The sequence below is a fragment of the Electrophorus electricus genome, unplaced genomic scaffold (genome assembly GCF_041902795.1).
Source record: "Electrophorus electricus isolate QZ-2024a unplaced genomic scaffold, ASM4190279v1 Scaffold53, whole genome shotgun sequence".
In the NCBI taxonomy this organism is placed as follows: Eukaryota; Metazoa; Chordata; class Actinopteri; order Gymnotiformes; family Gymnotidae; genus Electrophorus; species Electrophorus electricus.
The window spans coordinates 434,145-457,986 of NW_027658771.1; the positions used below are offsets into that span (position 1 = coordinate 434,145).

The 23,842-nt window shown below is 40.9% G+C and overlaps 1 protein-coding gene and 1 long non-coding RNA gene across 3 annotated transcripts in view; one reads left to right on the top strand and one right to left on the bottom strand.

The window, feature by feature from the left end:
* Positions 1 to 23,842, bottom strand: part of LOC145656170 (uncharacterized) — a 541,800-nt gene that overhangs the window by 399,557 nt on the left and 118,401 nt on the right. For both annotated transcript variants that reach the window (XR_014121865.1, XR_014121864.1), the window contains exon 6: positions 12,834 to 13,483. This is a non-coding gene — a long non-coding RNA (uncharacterized LOC145656170). The remainder of the gene's footprint in view (positions 1 to 12,833; positions 13,484 to 23,842) is intronic.
* On the top strand, positions 5,893 to 7,806 carry LOC145656165 (uncharacterized). The gene is made up of 2 exons (XM_081709534.1): positions 5,893 to 6,826; positions 7,680 to 7,806. Exons 1-2 carry the CDS (start codon positions 6,606 to 6,608, stop codon positions 7,804 to 7,806), a joined length of 348 nt encoding a protein of 115 aa, XP_081565660.1. The 5' UTR covers positions 5,893 to 6,605.

Below are 23,842 nucleotides of genomic sequence, written 5' to 3' on the forward strand. Positions count from 1 at the left end.
AAATGCCTCACACCCTAATACATACAGTGAAGAGTGAGAACATACACTCTCTTAAAATCACAATCAATCTCTCATGGTCCCTGAGCACTTTTTCCTTAGTGAAGAAAGCTCTGCTTCCTGAGGAGACTGAAGAAGGACAGCATGTCCGTCATCCTGATCTGGTCTGCAACAGCATCATAGAGAGTGTCCCGACCTGCGCCATCGCTGTCTGGTACTGGCACTGCTCCCCCTGCTCTTTTGGATTGTTTAGTTGAATTTAGCAGTCTGCTCTCAAATTTTCTGTGCCTGTTTTCTGGGATTCTGAAATTCAGGCAATGTTTTTGTTGTTCTTCTGCAACACTATTAAAACTCTGAACTCCTCAAACTATTTTACTTCTCTAAGTAAATCTGTCACATTTGTCTAGTACAGAATTATTAGATTTCTTTCTTTGACCATAAGCAAGATACACACATTTACTTTGCACATTTACATATTTCTTTGTCTGTGTCTCTCTATCACTCTCCTTTTCTCAGAGAGTTGGATAAGAGATTAAGGACACTTCCTGAGGCAGAGAATGATTGGTCAGTAGTACATTAGAATGGCCATACATACATTTCATCATTCCATATCTTTTCAGTGGTTATCAAAACCATTTATACACTTTTGCAGTTAAACAATGTTAAGATATTGATTAGTGTTTCAGTCAAATTAGTCTAACTCTGAAAGTATGTGTTTACCTTCCATATGAGATGCTATTTAAGACTACACACACATCAGATTTTGCAATGAAAAGATGCACACATGCATACATGATAAAACAAACAAAGGCAAATAGTCAGTGTACACACACACACACACACGTTTTAGGCTCCTTTTGTCATTCAGTTTTGAAAGAAGGAGATGGAGGGCATGTCAGTATGTAGCAGTAGCCATAGTATTGGAACAGATGGGTCAGCATGGTAAGGGCAGACAGAACGTTGGTCAGGGTGTATCACTGGTCTCCATTGCATCTCAGTGATTCAAAATTCAGAACTAAAATATTAGAAAAAACACTCTCAAAGCATAGAGGGCCAAGTCAGTAGTTGCACTAATATCAGAATTTGTATCAAGATATTTTTAAGTGAGAAACTTTTAAGCGAGAAATAAGTTTAGCCCTCATTAAAAATGTTGTAATTTCAACTCTTTGACACTCTTGGAAAAATAAATGTAATATTTTGTTCAAAATATTATTTATTTGGGGAAAAAAGTGATCTGCAGGCACTGCGGATTCTTGCCCTGCTAGAGATGATTAAGAAAAGAGGTTAAATTGATTAGGACTTCTAACCTGCAGTAATAAACAGTATAAATTGATATGAAATGAAATAGGCAGATGCTGACTGTATATGAATTGTATGGGGCAGCAGTGTCTCACAAAGACTGGAGCACAGCAATGATGTCATCATGTCATGGGTGTGAAAAGAAGGCCTCTAGGAAATAGGCTTCGTCAAGGGGCATGGGGGCTGGGGCCAAAAGACAGAGCGCAGGAGACTAATGAATGAAGATGGAGAACCCCTCTGTTCGCTACTGTAATATACACACTGAGAGGTAGAGGAGCAAGGACTCTTCATCAGGCCCTCAGCCAGCCTGGCACTAGCTCATCAACAGATGTCTCCCTCTCTGAGAGAGAGAGAGAGAGAGAGAGAGAGAGAGAGAGAGAGAGGGAGGGTCTTATTGAATTATATGCTTTGTTGTCATCTGTGCAGCATTACTACAGATTCTTTATAACTCAGTATCTGCAATGTTTGGTTTAGAATCACAGATGAGGATGTGTTTAATGTGACGTGGTTGGTTTACGTCTCACAAATGTCAATTGTCTTCATTAATGTTCCATCTGAAATATTAATGTTCACAGCAGAGACCTCATCAATATTCATCAACCCGGAAACGTTGCACAATCTCCTGTTAAAATTTCATGAGATGGCGTGTCTCTAACATAATATGATTGTGTGTGTGTGCGTGTGTGTGTGTGTGTGTGTGTGTGTGTGTGTGTAAAGTACATGTCAAGTTCACATGTGTTTGTGTATGTATATAGGTTCAGGAAGAAGCTAAGGGTTTTGACCTCAGCATAGACTTCACTGGTGCTGACATCATCACCAGCTAAGTGACCTGTTCCTCTCATCCTGGTGTGTGTGTGTGTGTGTGTGTGTGTGTGTGTGTGTGTGTGTGTGTGTGTGTGTGTGTGTGTGTGTGTGTGTGTGCGTGCGTGTGTGCGTGTGTGTGTCCAGCTGTGATCGGCCCTTACTCATACACATTTCACTTGGCTGACACACAGTGAAAAAAGTGCATTTACAGTCCTCTGTGGTCTCATTGCCAGCCCAGATTTCCAAAACTTATTATATATTTTACATATGTAGTAGTCATTAAATATTATTTGAAACTACAATTTTGAACAGTGTTTCAGTGTTGTGTAATTACTGAATAGGGCTTAAATAAAACCATTGTCATTGTAAGAAGGCTCAACAGCAGTACTCATCTACTCATCTACCACACATTTCACTGTGTGTTGTACTGTGTATGACTATGTATGTGACAAATAAACCAAACTTGAAATTTGAAAAAACAAGATGTGGGTTAAGATGAATCTACTTCCCTTTTCATGTACACTGAAAAACATCAGTTTTTCAAATGCTAGGATATATTTTGTCTACAAACACATTTCTATTTATGGTCTTTCTTATCTTTTATAGCATCAAGGGTTCTTTGGAAGGTCAGCAGAAAATGGAAGAGAGGAAGCTGTGTGTGAGTGAATGCTTGTGTGTAATGTCATTTTCTATGTTGAGTGTAGCTCTATGATGTACTCTGGAGAGCTGAAGTTTGAGAAGAGGACCATGTCTGCTCAGGTGGAGGGGGGTGTTCATGGCCTGCACTCGTAAGTCTTCGTCCTCTCTGCTCACTAAACTCCTACTACCGAATCCATCATGCTCAGTGGCTCTTTTAGGGAACACTCCACCAACTGTCAAGCAGTGCCACAAAAGCACTCAAGGACTGGAAAATAACCTGTGTGTGTCTGTTCTCACAGTTTGCAGGCACAGTGTTATGAATAATAATACACAGCAATAGACCCCTGCTGATCTCCACTGAAATCTGAATGGACATGAAGCTGACAATTTATTTATGAATAATTAATTCAGATAAATTGTGGGTTTCTAATAGATAACAGGGTCATGACATAATGAGTAATGCCTCTATAGATTTCTATTCATGTCTTCAAGTAATTCATGTACATACATTGAATTGAAAGAAAACTGGCTTTGGCATGACTGGACAGAGCATTGTAATGTAAACGTCAGTACTATGCACATTTTGCAGTGTGGACTTTTATAAACTCATCAGCTCTGTGCAGATATAGACTGTAGAGCTCTATATTGAATTGTGGATGAGCATATTAAAACCACAAGGCGGAGCTTCGAGAGAGAGAGAGAGAGAGAGAGAGAGAGAGAGAGAGAGAGAGAGAGAGAGAGGGAGAAGATGAAACAGAGCTGTTTAATGTTCAACAAATGGAAAGAAGAAGAAAATTATGAAAATCAGTAGAACTATTAGCAAAGTTGAAACTAGTTAATATTTAGTGACAGCGGAGTGGCTCTAGATCCCTGTGGCAGGGACTACGGACGATCACGGACTACAGGAGCCCACCCTCCGGACTGATGAGTGCGGATGAGTCTCTGGCGAACGAGCTGAATACATTCTTCGCTCGCTTCGAGGCTACATCTAGCAGCGCTAATGCTAACGGCGCTAATGCTAGCAGCGCTAATGCTAACGGCGCTAGTGCTAACAGCACTAATGCTAGCAGCGCTAGTGCTAATGGCACTATCGGCGCAGCCAATGGCACATGCGCGGGGCCCACCATAGAACAGCGCCCTCTCATCGTCACGGAGAGTGACGTGAGAAGAGTGTTTAAAAGGGTGAATACCAGGAAGGCGATGGGAGCAGACGGTATCTGCGGGAGGGTCCTCAAAGCCTGCGCAGATCAGCTAGCCCCGGTATTCACCGACATCTTCAATCTCTCCCTGACGCTCGGTATCGTCCCGTCCAGCTTCAAGCGATCCACCATCGTCCCCGTCCCGAAGAAACCTCGACCCTCCGACCTCAATGACTACCGACCTGTCGCCCTCACATCAGTCGTGATGAAGTGCTTTAAAAAGCTAGTCGGAGACTTCATCACATCTTCACTGCCAGCCTCCATGGACCCACTGCAGTTTGCATACCGCCACAACCGCTCCACTGACGATGCAATTGCACATCTGCTCCACACTACACTGACTCACCTGGACGAAGGGAGGGGAAATTATGTTAAAATGCCATTTGTCGACTACAGTTCAGCATTTAACACTATCATCCCCTCCCTACTCACTACTAAGTTGGGGGATCTAGGACTGCATACATCCCTGTGCGACTGGATCTCCAACTTCCTAACAGACAGACCACAATCAGTACGGGTGGGCAACTGCGCCTCATCCACCCTCACCCTCAGCACTGGAGCTCCTCAGGGTTGTGTCCTAAGCCCCCTGCTCTACTCACTGTACACCTACGACTGCACAGCCACTTCCAGCTCCACCATCATTGTCAAGTTTGCTGACGACACCGTTGTCATGGGTCTGATCTCGGACAAGGACGAGAGGGCCTACCTGGATTAAACACCTGGAAAACTGGCGCCAGGAAAATTATCTCCTCCTAAACGTCAGTAAGACAAAGGAGCTGATCGTGGATTGCAGCAAGAAGCAGGAGCGGCACTACCAACCTGTGAGGATCAGTGGAACCACGGTGGAGAGAGTAGATAGTTTCAGGTACCTTGGTGTTCACATCTCGCAGGACCTGTCCTTCAGACTGCCCTCCAAGGTACTGCGGAACTTCTATACCTGCACTATCGAGAGCATCCTCACGGGGAACATCACAGTCTGGTTTGGGAATAGCACCAAGCAGGACAGACAAGCACTCCAAAGGGTAGTGCGTTCAGCAGAGCGCATCACTCACACGGAACTTCCTGACCTGCAGACCATCTACTACAAGCGGTGCCAGACCAAGGCCAGGAGGATTGTGAAGGACCCCACCCATCCCAACAATAGACTCTTCTCTCTGTTGAGGTCAGGGAGGCGCTTTCACTCCCTGAAGACCAAGACAGAGAGGCTGAAGAGCAGCTTCTTCCCACAGGCCATTCGGGCCCTGAATCAGGGAAACTGATAAACTGTGGGGACCACCACCACAATGTAACATAACTGTATATCTGTATATATATATTTATATTCAATGACCTTGTTACACAACAACTGTAGATATGTTATTATACGAAATGGATCTGTACATTCTGTAGATTGTGTACATATATACACAACCATATACATTGTACATTGTGTATATAATCATAATGTACATATATTGTACATACATTGTTAATATATTTTGTACATACATAGAATATATATATATTTATCTTTGCATATATATATTTCACATATAGAGAATGTCTATATTTCTCTATGCACCCCTGTTTTCTTTTCCTCAGTTTGGACAGAGCACTCTCCACCATTTCACTGCGAGTTATACTGTGTATGACTATGTATGTGACGAATAAACCAAACTTGAACTTGAACTTGAACAGTACTTGTGGTAGCCTTTTTAACTAAGTGTACTTAAAATCAGACATTAGCACACTAAAACATTAAGCATTAAGATAAAAGATAAATCCTTTATGCAAATGCAGTTGTTTCTTAAAGATTGTTTCTTTTAGAAATATAAGTTCTTATCACACCTGTATTAGAATATGAGCCCAGGAGAGTAACCCTAGAACACTAGGAACATTTATGTTACAATTTCCTTGCAAAATCACAAGCCTGATGTGAATATTAAAATAAGAACAACAAATAGATATACCTGTTATCATTTTATTATCCATCTTCACATAATATAGGGAAGGTGCATATGTGCTCATTTCTCCTTTGTTAAAAAAGCACTGACATTTTGCTGCATCAAACATTTGTGTGCCATGCATTTAGTGTGTAGCATAACAACAAACAAATTCTGCAAACTCCTACTTTATGAGCATTAAAGGCGGTTGGGCAGAGTGTTGAGTGAAGCTTCAGAGCTTGACTGTAACCTTGTTATATTTCAATGGCAATGAGGGCAGTACAGGTAGTGACTAAGAGGCTTTCCTTCCCAATCCCTCTGAATGTTGTCTCTGACAACATTCCAGACAGCACTTTAGAGAAAACAGTAGTCCAATGGCAGCAGACAGGCCTTTTTAGGGATCACCACTTACAGAGTCTTACCAAGACACCCAGTAGCTTTATTTTGTTTGGGACGAAGCCTCTATCAGAGCCGTATTTCATTCTACCTGATTCAGCTGATGCTTGTATGATGCATGTTGGATGAATCTCTTACTCTGCTCCTCAGCTAAGAGAAAGCTCTCCATCTCGATCTGAGGAACAAACTTGGATTGTGTGCGTGGCTCCAGCACAACCACTGGTGAATGCGCACGCAGTGTCCCAGGAGCCGCTCTGTGGTGCAGGTGGAGAGGGGAGGTGGGCGGAGGCCCGGGGCGTCAGCTCACGCAGGGTTGTAGAGGAGGATTGGAGTACTGGACATCGCTTACATGGAGGGCCATGTCTATGAGCACTTTGCCAATGGCAAGCACGACAGCTACCAGATCGACTACCGCCTCATTGTGGGCGACACAGAGCCAGCCAGATTGCAGCTGTCGCCTCGCGACCCTGAGCACCAGGGGCCATTTGGCCACAACACATCTCATGGGCATGAGACTGCAGCTCAGCGCTACAGCGCCACACGCATCCAGGCTGGCTACGAACCAGAGAGGTGAGACTCCTACGGTTTCAAAGGAGTGCTGATCAGCAAAATTAACCATGTTTGCATCACTAGGTTAACGTTAGTGTCACTAAACAAGTTCATTAGGAGTGGACTTTATTTTTCTTTTGGATTGTGTACTTTTAAACTGTTGCACAGACTGGGTTGGGTTCTCAGTGATGTGCAATTTTAGCCCAATTCCATATTGTTGGTCTCAGAAGAACACATTCCTTTCGGGGATTATCATCACATAAAATAGACCTATACATTTACAGTCTCTACAGAGAAATACAGTCATGTCATAGTATAATAAAATGTCCTAATGTGTAAATAGTGATGTTTACTCATTTATAATGTCCAGCACTACTCAAATATAACTGCTTGCCTTCTTTGCCCATCATATTAACATTCCCATGTCAGCAGAGTAAAAAGGACCATAAATCTGATTAAGAATTATATTATCAAGACCGATATAATCTGTGTTGTAGAACAGATATGAAAACATTTTGCCATAGCAATGCTCAAAAGCATCACATTCCATTTGTTTTACAGACTGTGAAGGAAATATTGTTGTGTTTCTTTCTCTATCATTGTAAAGCGTGAGAAAGCTTAGCATAAGATTAGAAGAACAGGACGTTCCCTATTGAACGTCCTTGAAGAAATACACTCCTTCCAAGGAGTTATCTGGTCTCAGCAGAAGCAAACCCTCCCTCGTTCTCTCGATCGCTACGGCTATTATATAAGGGGAGGGAAATCACCCAAAGGGGAGCGAAGCAAATAGGCACGCTCATTTTCTTGAAACTAATAACTCAATAAAATCTTCTTATCCACATCTGACTCCTTGTTTGCTGAATTTCCACCACAGGACGATGACCATCAAACTGGGAGAGTGGCTCCAGCAGATCCCAGGAACAACATCTGAGATTCTCATCCAGAGGAGTGCAGTCGATGGAACACTTGGGATACTATGCAGGAAAATGTATATATTGTAAATTCCTGTTCTTTTTTATCAACATTCTTAGAACATAATTACTGTTCTAAGTTTACAACATCTGGTCGAGGTTTTCGTTTATTCAAGATGCATCCTGTAGTGCCTTTTCACATTTTTGCACTATTTCTTTATTTTGAGTCAAATGTTTCAAATAAAATAATACAATCCACAAGGAAATGAAAACGAGAATTAAATCAAACTTATTCTTTCAGAAAGATTACTACTCATTCATACACCAGGACGCTACATCTGCTGGAGTATTATGCTCACGTTTCTAAACTTTTAAACATTATAATGTATTTCAGTTATGGAAATCAGTTAAACACTATAGGAAGGCCTACAACAGGAATGTACTACAAATACCTTCCTACTCCAGCACCCCTAATCGTCCACTGCCAATGGTGGGATATCCCTGAATAACAGTTGAATGCTATCTTTGCCTATATTTGCCTCTGTCTGTCTTTCAGGAGACTACAATATAAGTGTTACACACTAACATAAAAGAACGAATAATGAATTAAGTAAATGCTGCACTGGCTAACATCTACTTTCTTCCCTGTTTTATTACCTGTATTATTATTTATAAAATTTGTGAGCTGAAAACATGATATCCACCAAAAACATGATTGACTGACTCATGAACAATGTCAACAAATCTACACGCACACACACACACACACACACACACACACACACACAGCAGGTGGGTTTTCTGTGGTGGCAGGTGGGTCCCAGTGGGCTCATACTGGCCCTGCCCACATGTCGCCTCCTGCAGGTGTCAACCGTAGCCACTGTGCTCCATGTGCCCTTTCTCCTCTGCCACTGCTGGGAGAGGGCTCTGCCCACCCTCCTGACACGCTCCGCTACGCCTCCTGCATACCCCCTTTGTGCTTCAGACAGAGGCCAAAACCACTGGCTTTGCTGGTTCCAGGAACAGCCTGAGGTTGTCCGGGAGAGTGGAAGAATGGTATACCTTGCAAGGTATGATGGTCTTCATTGAAATGGGGGTTAAAAACATTTCAAGTCAGTGTTTTGTGCACTGACATCCCTCTTGCTACCGAAGGCCACCCGAGTGTTTCTTGTGTTTGTAAGTGTGAGGCAAAGGAGTGTGAAAGTGTTTGTGTGGATCAAGATGTAAATGCATGAAATGAAACGTACTGAGGCTATGTTTATTGTCACATATTTTATATCTAGAATGTTGGCCTACCTCCAAGTGAATTTGCACAAAGACCAAACATTTGTGTGGGGTCTTTGTTTGTGCATGTGAATATAGATGTGTGTAGTTCAATGGTGTATACATGTGTACATGTGAGTATGGATGTGTAAGTGTGAAAGATGTGTGTGTGTGTGTGTGTGTGTGTGTGTGTGTGAATTATATATTTGTTGGGGGCACATTCATATACTGCCACACTGCTATTCTCTCTGCTAGTTTCTGTTTTTCAATTGGCGGAGTGGATTAGGGCCTGTCAGAGAGACTCTGAGAGATCTGGTGAGCCCTGATTGTGATTCTTTTTGTTTCTTTCTCTCTCTCTCTCTCTCTCTCTCTCTCTCTTTGTGTGTGTGTGTTTGTGTGTGTGTCTCTTGTCAACACAGTGTGAATAATTTTTATTTTAATTGGTTCGTTGTCATGAAATTATCTCTCAACTCTCTCAACCGTCTAAATCACACGCGCACACACACAAACAGTTGACACCCCCCATCCTATAGTCCACATTCATTCATGAGAAACAGAAAAATTGAATTTGAAATGTATTGGATTGAATAACAAAGATCCTTTTCTTTAGAACCATGCACAGCATGGACATGACAATGTTGTGCTAAATGGTGTGATCAAACCCTATCATCATCCTTCCCAGCAAAGCCCTGATCTACTCCTTCTGTAGTGAGCTAAACGCTATTAATAAACTCCCAAACTCCTCCAGTGCTCTCTCACCATTCTGAGCAGAGCCTGTGCCAGGCCTGCAATATTATCAACTACAGCACAGCTCTGTTTTCTCTCTTCCAAATGTGTAGAGAAAACACACACACACACACACACACGCGCGCGCGCGCTCTGTATTCTGACAGTCCCTGCAATGCTCCACTGTAATCCTCTTAGCCTGTAAGCGCTGGGCTCTCCCTGCAAACACACCCTAAACCCAGCACAGCATGGGACTATGTGGAAGACCACTTGCACAAACATCGACCGCACAGCTCCTTTTGCCTTTGCTTGCTATAGTTTCAACTGCTCGATGCACTGAAATGCCAAATACAGAGGCTAAAGCTCGAACACATGCGCCATGAACCAGCTGCACCCATTCCGAGGTAAATCAAATACACAGTTGCCAATGTTTAAAAAAGCTTTTTGAGCTTTTTACATTTTATTGATTTATTTTTTTTAAAGAACATGAGGACTTTTTCATTTTTATTTTTTCAGAATGCTAAATAGTAGTAGTCCCAGTAATTTTGTAGTTCCAGTAGTATCGTCATTCAGGTCTCCTTTATCAGGTTTTGGATGGATTGGTAGAAGTTCATATTGACTGGTTATAAACATAGTTCTGATGTAGTCAAGCACAGCGTCTGACTCTTTGGCCAGTTGGTAATCATAGCCTTTTTATGTGCTCGGGAAACCTTTCTGCATACTACCGATTTCTTTAGCTGGTCCTCCTTGGGAAGTGTGTGGTCCCTTTGAGCAGTACAAAGCTTCCCCAGCCATGGCTCTCCCCATGCGCTGCTGCTTAGTTTTCTTCCCCACTACTTTGTCCCATAATGTCTTCAGGTTCTTTCTTTCACACTTTGGGTTTTGGTTTTCACTCTCTAGAGCCTCTCTTTCACTCTTCAGGTGTTGTCTTTCACTCTCAAGATTCTCTCTTTCACCCTTCAGGTGTTGTCTTTCTCTCTCCAGAGCCTCTCTTTCACTCTTCAGGTGTTGTCTTTCACGCTCTAGATCCTCTCTTTCACTCTTCAGGTGTTGTCTTTCACTCTCAAGATTCTCTCTTTCACCCTTCAGGTGTTGTCTTTCTCTCTCTAGAGCCTCTCTTTCACTCTTCAGGTGTTGTCTTTCACGCTCTAGATCCTCTCTTTCACTCTTCAGGTGTTGTCTTTCACTCTCAAGATTCTCTCTTTCACCCTTCAGGTGTTGTCTTTCACTCTCTAGATCCTCTCTTTCACTCTTCAGGTGCCATCTTTCACTCTGTTCATTTTTTGTCTCCTTCTGCTTCTCCTCCAACTCCTTCCCACTACATTCCTCCTCAAATTTTCCAATTTTAACACAGTGTCGTTTTCTAATTTCCTTCGTATCTACTCTGTCAGGTAGTTCTTGTTGCAATCTACTCATTGCTTTTTGTGTGTTCCTGTCCAACAAAATCTTCGTTTTCTTCTTCTTCGAAGATCTTCTGTGAGAGCAGCAGAACTGCATTTTGCTGCTGCAACCTCCCATTTCTGTCAACAGACTGACCAATTTTACCTTTGTCAAGCAGATTATAAGAATAGCTATTATGACAATGGTCAGTGATATTATGACATCACAGTTTTGGTTTTGTTGACAATTCCATTGTCATCACACAGAATAGAATAGAATAGAATAAACTATTGTGGGCTTGCTTTGTTTTCACTTTAGCCTTAATTAGATTAATTAGATTCATATGTTTGCTTTAGATTTGCCTTTTTACATTTTATTTATACCATGAAAAACAATACAGAAATAATTAAAGAAGTCAAAGCCTTTGTCACAGTCTCTCCAGACATGCCTTTCTCTGGTTGTCAAAAAGACAAAAGAGATGATTGTGGACTACAGAAGGATGCAAATGCCTCACACCCTAATACATACAGTGAAGAGTGAGAACATACACTCTCTTAAAATCACAAACAATCTCTCATGGTCCCTGAGCACTTTTTCCTTAGTGAAGAAAGCTCTGCTTCCTGAGGAGACTGAAGAAGGACAGCATGTCCGTCATCCTGATCTGGTCTGCAACAGCATCATAGAGAGTGTCCCGACCTGCGCCATCGCTGTCTGGTACTGGCACTGCTCCCCCTGCTCTTTTGGATTGTTTAGTTGAATTTAGCAGTCTGCTCTCAAATTTTCTGTGCCTGTTTTCTGGGATTCTGAAATTCAGGCAATGTTTTTGTTGTTCTTCTGCAACACTATTAAAACTCTGAACTCCTCAAACTATTTTACTTCTCTAAGTAAATCTGTCACACATTTGTCTAGTACAGAATTATTAGATTTCTTTCTTTGACCATAAGCAAGATACACACATTTACTTTGCACATTTACATATTTCTTTGTCTGTTTCTCTCTATCGCTCTCCTTTTCTCAGAGAGTTGGATAAGAGATTAAGGACACTTCCTGAGGCAGAGAATGATTGGTCAGTAGTACATTAGAATGGCCCTACATACATTTCATCATTCCATATCTTTTCAGTGGTTATCAAAACCATTTATACACTTTTGCAGTTAAACAATGTTAAGATATTGATTAGTGTTTCAGTCAAATCAGTCTAACTCTGAAAGTATGTGTTTACCTTCCATATGAGACGCTATTTAAGACTACACACACATCAGATTTTGCAATGAAAATAAAAATGATAAAACAAACAAAGGGAAATAGTCAGTGTACACACACACACACACACACACAGTCTGCATAATAAAACAAACTTTATTTAATAGTCCACAATTTGGTAAGGTGACCTGCAATTTTAAAATCCACATTCCACAGTCTGCATTTCTCAAGCATTGCAGATTATTATTATAATGTTAAGTATAGAGACGATCTCTATGCTGCATTAGTTCTGCTGTCCTACTGCAGAGGTACACGTGGTCAAAGTGCTGTGTGTAGGGGTAGAGAGAGAGAGAGTGAGGGAGAGTGTAGAGAGGGAGGGTGGGAGTGTTAGAGAACAATAATCAAATACATTAGAGCAATCTAGCCAGAGAGACCAATGAAGACTTTGTCCCTAGGGTGTGGCAGTCACTGCTATAGGTGTGTGTGTGTGTGTGTGTGTGTGTGTGTGTGTTCCTGTCTTGGAGGGGATCGAACACTTCACTTACCATAAGGAGGCAGATGGCGGATTCAGGCATCAGCTGTACAGCCATGTTCCCCTGCTGCTCCCTCCCTCACCCAAGCCTTAGACGCACTGCACAGGTAACACCCAGCACCTCCAGCACACTGGCAATGCCCACGAGACCCCCAGCACAGTGGCTCTCTGCCGTAACGTTCAGAAAACGCAAAGTCAAGACTCAGGCAACACCAGCTTCTGGGCTCCAGGCAGAGAGTTGTAGTGCAGCCTGCTCCTATTGTCCAATGCCTTGCAAGCGCTGGCTGAAAGGTCCACGTGCCAGCCCCTTGTCTTGTCGTTCCGCACAGTCTTTCCCTCTTCCGTCAGGACCCCCGGCTGTTCTGTCTGCGCTCTCTCACACACTCCTGCTTCTGTGACATCCAACGGCCAGTTAAAGCTCCCTCCTCCCCTCAGAATGGGTGCTGGGACATGCACACATGCGCGTATGCACACAAACACACACACACACACACAAACACACACACAAGCACTGGCTCCCTTCCTTCTCTCTCCCCTTCATGCACACTCTCACAGGAATGGTGATAGGACATGGATCGGCTTCTCGGGTGGAGAGGAGGGGCAGCAGAAGCCCATACATCCGCTTGTGTACTTTTCCGCTCCCAAATCCATCGCATCACACTCCTAAAACCAGGGCAATGAACAAGAGAGAAAGAGGGAGAAGGAGGGAGGAAGAAAGAAGGAAGGAAGAGATCAGTCTCACCTCCAGACTGCCTCTGAACTCATTTCAAGCTCTGCAAGGCAGAGGCACTGGCAAATACAGACACGAGTGCATACACACTCACACCTCAACCCCCCCCTCCACTGTCTGTACATGAGATGGTTCTTATAGTCTTTTTAACCTCTTGTTTGCTAGCAGAAAGCAAATAGAGCCTATAGGGATAAGAGAGAAAGAGAAAGAATGACATAAAAAATAAGAATGAGATAAAAAGAGATCCAGATACATGAAGCACATGTTGATGAGGGTTGGACTTGCAGAGGCCACATGGCAGTCACGTTAGAAGTGTTGATGCAGTAACTGCATCTGCAGCTAAACTAATGCTGCGTGCGTGTGTGTGTGTGCATGCGTGCGCGGGTCTGTGTATATGTGTATCTTTTTCCATTCTCCACCAAAAAGAGGCCAGGAGGCAATTGTCTCTCTAGAGATGTAACACACTTTCTGCAAACATATCATCAGATAATGGCAGAACACCTTACAACACACCAATGCATATCTGTTTACATATACAGTTGAATCATGAGAGATTATGCAAGGTGAGAATTATGATTTTAATGTCCTCTGGTTCTATGGCTTTTGATACAGCCTGTGCTAACTGAACATGGTTTTTCTTTTCTCCAAGACAATTGTGTCTCAGTTTTATTGCAGCTTAATGGTTTAATGCTTGGTTCCTAATATACATATACATATACATGCATGCACCCATACACACGTTTTTTCCTTGACAAGCTCTTATAGGCCTCTGGACTAATTAATCCCCAATAAAAGTGAAATGACATATATTTATATATATACACACACACACAGCGCTTCACTTTTTCCACATTTTATGTTATGTTACAGCCTTATTCCAAATTGGATTAAAAAAAAAAAAATTCCCCTCAAACTCCTACACACAATACCCCATTATGACAAAGTGAAAAAATCTTTGTTTGGAGTTTTTGCAACTTTATTAAAAATAAAAAAACCAAAAATCACATGTACATAAGTATTCATAGCCTTTCCTCAATACTTGGTTGAAGCACCTTGGGCAGCAATTACAGCCTCAAATCTTTTTGAGTATGATGCTACAAGCTTGGCACACATATTTTTGGGCAGTTTCTCCCATTCTTCTTTGTAGAACCTCTCAAGCTCCATCAGGTTGGATGGGGCGCGCCGGGGTACAGCCATTTTCAGATCTCTCCAGAGATGTTCAGTTGGGTTCAAGTCTGGGCTCTGGCTAGGCCACTCAAGAACATTCACAGAGTTGTCCTGAAGCCAGTCCTTTATTATCTTAGTTGTGTGGTTAGGGCCATTGTACTGTTGGATGAACCTTCACCCTGGTCCAGAGCACTCTGGAGCAGGTTTTCTTCAAGGATGTCTCTGTATGTTGCTGCATTCATCTTACCCTGACTAGTCTCCCAGTTCCTGCTGCCAAAAAACAACCCCACAGCATGATGCTGCCACCAGCATGCTTCACTGTAGGGATGGTTTTGGCCAGGTGCTGAGCGGTGCCTGGTTTCCTCCAGACATGATGCTTGGCATTCAGGCCAAAGAGTTGAATCTTTGTTTCATCAGACCAGAGAATTTTGTTTCTCATGGTCTGAGAGTCCTTCAGGTGCCTTTTGGCAAACTCCAAGCAGGCTGTCTTATGCCTTTTACTGAGGAGTGGCTTCCGTCTGGCCACTCTACCATACAGGCCTGATTGGTGGAGTGCTGCAGGAATGGTTGTCCTTCTGGAAGGTTCTCCTCTCTCCACAGAGCAATGCTAAAGCTCTGTCAGAGTGACCCTTGGGTTCTTGGTCACCTCACTGACTAAGGCCCTTCTACCCCGATCACTCAGAGTCCTGGTGGTTCCAAACTTCTTCCATTTACGGATGATGGAAGCCACTGTGCTCATTGGGACCTTCAATGCTGCAGAAATTTTTCTGTACCCTTCCCTCGATCTGTGCCTCGATACAATCCTGTCTCAGTAGTCTACAAAGAATTCCTTGGACTTCATGGCTTGGTTTGTGCTCTGACATGTACTGTCAACTATGGGACCTTATATAGACAGGTGTGTGCCTTTACAAAGCATGTCCAATCAACTGGATTTACCACAGGTGGACTCCAATCAAGTTGTTGAAACAACTGAAGGATGATCAGTGGAAACAAGATGCACATGAGCTCAATTTTGAGTGTCATGGTAAAGGCTGTGAATACTTATGTGCATGTGATTTTTTTGTTTTTTTTATTTTTAATAAATTTGTTACAATTCCAAACAAACTTTTTTTACTTTGTCATTATGGGGTATTGTGTGTAGAATTTTGAGGGGAAAAAAATAATTTAATCCAATTTGGAATAAGGCTGAAACATAACAAAATGTGGAAAAAGTGAAGCACTGTGAATACTTTCTGGATGCACTGTATATATATATATATATATATATATATATATATATATATATATATATATATATATATATATATATATATAGAGAGAGAGAGAGAGAGAGAGAGAGAGAGAGAGAGAGCGAGAGAGAGAGAGAGTGTGTTTATTATAATGGCTTTGTTTGCATACATGGATGTCCTTACTTGAGCAGTCATAATTCATAATCATAATAATTCACTAAAATGATTCATTATAGCTAATGTTTTGAAATAATGAAATCATAGTGTCTGTGATTTCTTTTTTGTGTAAAGTGTCAGACTTTGTTTTTACTAAGATGTTGGGCCCATCAGTACCACCCTAGCTGCTAAGAACTGCTACTTCCTTTACTGAGCCTGTATTCCTCTGTTCACCACACTGCACTCACACTCAATGTGCAACACAATTAATGTGTGAAGAATTGTGAGTTTACTAAAATCTAATGGCTTTAGTTCACTCATTACACTTTAGTAAATCTAAACTCCAATTTCTTTTTTCTACTGAAAAAGAGATGAGCAATAGCTAATAATTAGTAATAGCTACTCTGCAATCTGAAATGTTTTTTTGTTTGTTTGTTTGGCATACATATTACCTCTTGGATTTTAAAGTTCTTTGAATCACAAAGAAAAACAACACGAGACAGTATGATGCTGCAGTAATTTAATCAAAAGAACAAAATTGATTATTCAGAATAAATTAACAGACAGGAATTAGGTCAAACCTTCTAATCATGTTTTTGTCAAATGTAATACTGTATACATACTACATTAAAATGACAGAAAAAAGAAAAGTATAGGAAAATGCACTATTAAATGCACTATTATGAAGTTATGCATATTGGTCAGCATCATCCTCAGTTATAGCCTTCATCTCAGTTGCTGGTTTGTCTTCCTCCACCTTCTGAATTGGTTCCTTCATTGCATCTATTGCCTTCTTCAGATTGAGATTGTCCTTTTCACTCAGTGGGGCCAGTGCTGCGGTAAGGATTGTCTTGATTTGAGTTATTCTTTCCTCGCATCTGTTGTAAAACTCCTTCCTGTTTCTTGCTGCAAGGCTGTTGATACCATTTTGGGCAGATTCGCATTCCTTCCCTAACTTGTCAATCTCTGCAAGGAACTGAGGTGAGTTTGGATCCATGGTCATCAGTCTTCCCAGAGTACTGACATTGTTCATCAGGTACTGGACAGACACCTCAGTGTAAGTGGTAGACATCATGTTAACCAAATAGGCGTAGGCAGAAGCATTCAGAGCATTAGTGTAGATTTTGTCTTTGACAAACATGCTGTAGGTGTAGTTGTTCTCTACAGCTATTTCAACAGTCTGTTTAAAATGTTTAAGATTTTCACTAAGAGTGGTCTTAACAATGTTTGAAATGATCTGAAAGAAGTGCACCAGTTTCTCCCACTGTTCTTTCACCTGCCCCATGATTTCCAGGCCTTTCGCTAGCACCACAATTCTCTTGTTGAAGTCGATCTCCTTGAGATTATAATGTTTCAGCTCACTCACAATTTCAGCAAGAGCTTTTTTCTTCTGATCCAAGTTGTCCATAGTCTTCTCGTTCCGTTCATTTGCAATTTTTAGCTGGGTTTCAGCCATTTGTAGACGTAGATGAGATTGTCTTAAGTGCATCTGGACCACATCTGTATTTGCTGAGTCATAGATTTGCTGTTGACTTGACTTGGGGGGTGCTGTCAAGAAAGATGGCTGATTTGTAAAAGACTTGCTTTTGGAATAAAAGGCCATGGCCCTTACATTCAGTTCGTCAATGGCTTTAATAAGCTCCTCTGTTTTGGCATCATCACATTTCCCCTCTGGAGCATATTTACCTAGCTCTGTTAAAGTGGAGATACCCTTGTCACAGATGCCTAGTGCCTCGGATTTAATCGGGCATTCAGCTTCTTGCTGTATATCTCTGCTGACTTGCTGAAATAGTCCCACCAAGTAATCAGACTTTACCGTTTGCTTCTCCTGATCATACACCTCAGGCCAATTTATTTCCTTACCTTTGCAAAGTTCTTCCATTTTCTCAACCACTAGTAGAAATGTTATAGATTTAGAAAATATGTTACTTGTTGCCAACATTTCATCCACGTTACTCTTCATTCCAGTGGCCATGTTTCTGTGGCTTTCAGGAGTGCCTTTTCAGTTTTTGATCACATGTGTTATGGCTTTTGGTGTAATAGTGTCCGCTTGGAGATAGGTTTGGATAATTTGTCCTGGAAGAAATTCTGTTGCAAACGCACAGGCTATTGATATTGCTTGCTCTGACATACTTGATATTAGCTTCAGGCCAAAAAGGCCCCATCCACTTGGCAAATCTTTCATTGCTTGCTGGTAGGCCCTTCTGTCCTCAGCTAATCTTTCATTAGCCAGATTGAAAGCAGCCTCGGCCCTGTCGCTTGCCTCCTTAGCTTCAGCCCGTTTAATCTTTGCTATCTCAATGTTTTTCTTGATTTCTTCCATCTCCTCATCATGACTCTGTCTTGCATTCACCAAAGCCTCCACCAGTTCTTGCATCAGCTTGATGATATCTGAGAATTGTTTCTCAGTCATGATGGCCAGGTTTAAGCATTCTGATGATATGTGCGCAATGTTCTGAAGCTCAGCTGGTAAGAAGGCTTGGACAAGACCATCATCCTCCTGTATTATGAGCCCAACTGAGTTTTTGATGTACTCTGGAACCTGTCCGGTGTACATACGAATTTGGTCCATGTTCTTGTGAGCAACATTAAAGGCTTGCCAGCAACCATTACATACTTGAAAGAGGCAGGCCCTAAAAGAATTGGGGTATCTGATGAATTTGAACCCGTCTTTTGGTGGATTTTTATTGATGGAGAAGTCATCTGCAGCAGAAATGCGTACCAGCTGAGCCAGTAAATCGATGGAGACGGGTGCCGGCAATAGATACTGCTCCCAGTTAGCATAGGGCTGCATCAGCAGCATGATGTCATTTCTGTAATCCTGTGCTTTGGTGAAACTCTTAGTAGCTTGGTTGAGCTTTGACAGCGCCATTGTTTTCCCTAAAATAGAGGAAGGCAGAAAATTTGTATAACATAAAGCCATAATAAGACAATCAGGAGATTCAGCATTTATTATTTCTGTACTATAAAGCAGTTAGCACTAACAACAACAGCAACTGCAGTGTTTCATCCACTAAACAATTTCAGATTAGAACACATCATAAGTTACATGTGGTTGCTTAGTAGTTTTTTTTTCCTTCACAACAAGTGAAGTAAAATTAGTAGAAAGCAGAAAATAATACTATTTTAACTACCCACCATTTTACAAAATTAATACTCTTTGATTGAGGAGCATTTAAATGCTTTTTTTCATAAACATTGTTTTTTCATAAACTTCATTATGGTGTAGACTTCAAGAAATTCACTATACAGTATATTTCATAAAAAAGTTGATGAATGTAAACAGAAATTCATATTATGCAAACATAAACTCACAGAAATCTGTAGAGGATAGAATAGAACGGTTTGTACCTGAAGTACTGTGGATACCTCTTGAAGAAGTGAGTAGTTGAAGTAGTAGCCTACCAGACTAGATGCTGTTCTGCTCCAAAACAACAACTTTTATATCATCCTTTCATATTTGTCAGCAAAGCAATATAACTGTGTCCTGCAAAAATATGCAGTCTGAGTTGTAATTCTGAATTCTACAGAACAGCTTTACTTCCTATAACTACTGAAATTTCTTTGTTTTTCGTGTCTTTATTTGCATCCCCATTAGCTGAGGTAGCAGCTGCTCTTCCTGGGCTCCACCAACAAAACTGTGTACTCCCATGATCATAGTTGGTAACTTGTTCCATACTGTGGTGACCAAGACAATACAGATCTGCACGCTGCATCTGTTTTGGGTTTTGGTTTAACTAACCTGCCTGGCAGTGTGACTATGTTGAGCTCTCGCATAATTTATATTGTGTTTACTATCACAGATATTCCTAAAGACGCCCATTAGACCGCAGGCCAGCCTCTCCTGAGCTCTGAGCCATGAGAGAGGCATGCTCGCTCTCCTTACTGACAGGGCAGTGTGAGGCTTGCAGATTCATTCTCAGCTAACCAGAGCTTAGACAGCTCTTTCCTGACAGCTCCCCTGGGAAACACCACAATGAAAGCATCTAGGGGAGGAGAAACTGCTGTTTTACCATAGACTAAACCCATATATACTTTGTTTTGTTAATAACAAATGCCACAGTAAAGTCAAATAATACGATTCCGACCATTATTTTCTTGTAAAAATATCTTGTCGATCATTTTTGTCAGTGCTGTGCACGTAGAATGATCTGCTTTATAGGCATGCTTGAAATCAATGATTCATTAAGTGAAAAATAGTAGATTATCTGCTCAAGAATAACTTTTTCCATTAGGTTGCTCAATACAAAAGAAACTAATTCCAGGCAAAACACACCATTCTAAATTTGATAATAATAGCCCAAAAGTAACACCAGCAACCTTTGAAAGGATGATCAATACAATGTTTGATAATAATAATAATAATAATAATAATAATAATAATAATAATAATAAGAAGAAGAAGAAGAAGAAGAAGAAGAAGAAGAAGAAGAAGAAGAAGAAGAAGAATTTTATTCTAATTAAGAAATTACGGGCATTTCTTGTTACCCAATGGCACTTTACAAGTTCATACAATATAAAAAAGGTCAAATAAAATATAAAGAAGATTCAAATATATAAATAAGATAACAGGAGGGAGTAAAATTGGTTAAAAAAAATAGACATAATATTGATGCAAGTGCATACTATAGTAACCAATTAAAGGGCAGATGAGTGTCAGAGGGATGGAGACAGAGTGAAGGAAAAGACATATGAGGAACACCAGAAAGGGATGGACAGGTCAGACCATGAGGGCAAAAACCAAGAGAAGGATTTTGTACTGCACACAGCCACGAACAGGAACCCAGTGTAAATGTTTGAGTGTAGTAGTTATATGTTCCCTTAAGCTGGTGTGTGTAAGAACTCCAGCAGCCATTTTCTGAATGTTCTGCAGCTTCTTTAACCTACAGACAGGAAGCCCATAAAGAACAACACTGCAGCAGTCTAATCAACATCGCACAGCACTGTATTAGCCTAATCAGCATCACACAGTTCTGCAGTAGTCTAACTGGTATCATACAGAACTGCAGTAGTCTAGCTGGCATCACACAGCACTTCAGTAGTCTAATTAGCATCACAAAGCGCTGCAGTAGTATAATCATCATCAAAAATGCATAAATAAGTAACCTTGTATCACAATTTGCATGCCTATATCCTTACACATAGATATATTTGCTGACTATTACACCATTGTAACATTTTTTAAACAAATTAATTGCAATAACTAAACAATTGAATAATTTAAATTTAATGTCTCTTATACAATCATAAAGCTGACTAAGGCTGACAACTAATCAATAGGAGAACTTCTACCTTAAAGGATTAGTGTGACGGTTGAGTCTAAGGCATTGTGGGAATTGGAGAAATAATTGAATCATGTAGGTGTAACATAATGAAGAGAGGATAACTTAATAAAACATAGAAGGCTAAGGTTAGTCTAATTTTAATTGGCCCAGGCCATTCACTACCACTAAATGACTAAATAGGGATGTTGTGCCCTCTAGTGGGTGAGTCAGAGATAATTATGCAACAAAAATACTTGTGAAGTCTGGTATGCTTTATCATTAAAGTTGCTATAAGATCTTTTTTGGAAGCACTTTGACTAAACTGTTTTATGTATTTGTAGCTACCAATAAACCTCTCTTGTAGGAGGATATATTCTGTATCTGTTAATTCTATGTGTACATTCAGCACATGGAATCTGCCAACATCCATTCCTGCATGTTCTTTCAGGATCAAGGCCTCTGGAATGGTGACTGATGTAGCAGAGCACCTAGGCAACTTTCAGTATGTGATAAAAATGAAAAATAATATTGAACAAGCTGGTATGCATGCACACATGTGCACACACAAGCAGACCTTTCTTAACCTCTTCTCTTGCCAACCCCAGTTTACCTGTTTCTTACAGTTTATGGAAATTACTGTTTCTCCTTTCAATGTGCCTGTTATTTTTTTTAAATGTTGCTTCTGAGGAACTCACACAAATTTCCCCCAATCAGATATGCTGAGCAGAGGTGGTGTTTGTCCTATTCAGCAGCTTCTTCCTGCTTACTTAGAAGCTTTTGCTCCTATAAGCTTCTTCTGGGCTTTGTGGGCTTTCAATCAGGGACTCTGCTGGGTCACTGGTGTATATGTGCATGTGTGATGTGGGCCCTGTGCGTGTGTGTGTGTGTGTGTGTGTGTGTGTATGTGTGGGTGTGGAGCCCAGAGAAGGGAGCTGCTCTTGGAGAGGACCTTCTCCAGTGGGTACTGGGCAAAAGCGCTAATCCCCTTCATTGTGAAGTAGAGCCTCCACAGAGGGTCATAGCAATACAGGCCTGACACAGAGCATGGGCTTCTATGTCATACACATGTCCACATATTCACCTTCAAGCTCACTGAGAGAGGCTTTCCTGCCTTCGCAAACAGTAGTCTCATTCATTATGAGAGAATACTTCTACTGAGAGTGCCTTAACTCTAGAACACTATATATTCAAATAAAAGACACATTTGTTACATATGTTTAATGTTCATAGGAATCATTATTTGTGACTTAATATTTTAATTTCAAAGAGCTGGACAAAGACTTTGAGTTCCTCTGAACAGTACATGGAGATCAGATTACATCTCAGTAAGATGCATGATGAGATCTTGTACTGCAGCTTGTGTTTATTGTAGTTTTCTATGGAATGACCATGATATTTGCACTAAATAGATGCCAGTCAGTTCAGTCAGCAATATATATTGCTAAAAAGATTCCCCTGTGTTCTAACAGGCAAAACCTGTATGTCTTGGTTGGATGTAATCATTGAATGTGTTGGATGTAATCATTGAATTAGAACTGAAATTTAATTAATTATTAAGATGCACAAAATATGGTTGTTTTTGATTGTGTAATGTTTTCCTTTTCCACATATGTCTTTTAGCACTTTAGTTCTGTTTAGTGGTTTATATTTCAGTGGAAACAGGTGCTTACATATTCCGCAGAAAGCAAAAAATAAAAACAACTAAACAACTACCAACTAATAAAGATGTCAATTTGAACATGGAAAGTCTTGTTTTGTTTATTCATTTGTTGTTGTGGTTTCTCTTTATGCCGTTCTGTTGATTTGTATCCACTTCATGGCAAGTTGAAAATGATTTGATTCTATGAGACATTTGGAGGAAGTGCGAGTACAGAAAAAAAGCGTGTAACTTAAATGTGACGTTCTTTAATAGGCTGTATCACTTTTTTTTCTGTGAGTCTGTGAGGACCTCATAAAGCATGGCTTGTGGCAAGTGGGTTAGTACAAGGGTAAATATGGGATAGGAGTGTCAGACGAGAGGCTGATGCCTCTTGCCATGAAGCAGACTCTCCAGCAGATCAGAGTGCTCCTGGACTGGGACAGTGGTCTGATCTCCTTCTTTGATCCTCTCAACAACAGATACGTGCACACTTTCAGACAAACATTCACCAAGCAAGTCTATCCATACTTCTATAATGTTTGTCCTGCTAAAACTATGAGGGTGTTACCAGAATAGGCTGCAACCACTAAGAACATTATGCTAGTGTAATGGAAAAAAATTGTAATTATGGATGGCCTTTTCCCACTTGGCCAAAGTTTTTGCTTTTGGCTCAGTTTTCCATTGCTCTGAGGTTGTCTGCTTGAAGGATTCAAACCTAGTTTAAAGGTAATCAGACTTTCTTTTGTTTCCTGTGATCATATACCTTCAATCATTTAATGTGATAATGCTATTTCTATTTAGGAGTTGTTTTCCTTGTGCACGCAGATGCATGCAATT

Bases quoted from the DNA above. Each gene is read 5' to 3' on its own strand.
- LOC145656165 (XM_081709534.1), top strand. From the start codon at position 6,606: ATGGAGGGCCATGTCTATGAGCACTTTGCCAATGGCAAGCACGACAGC. The intron at 6,827-7,679 runs GTGAGACTCCTA...TTTCCACCACAG, and splicing joins GCTGGCTACGAACCAGAGAG to GACGATGACCATCAAACTGG.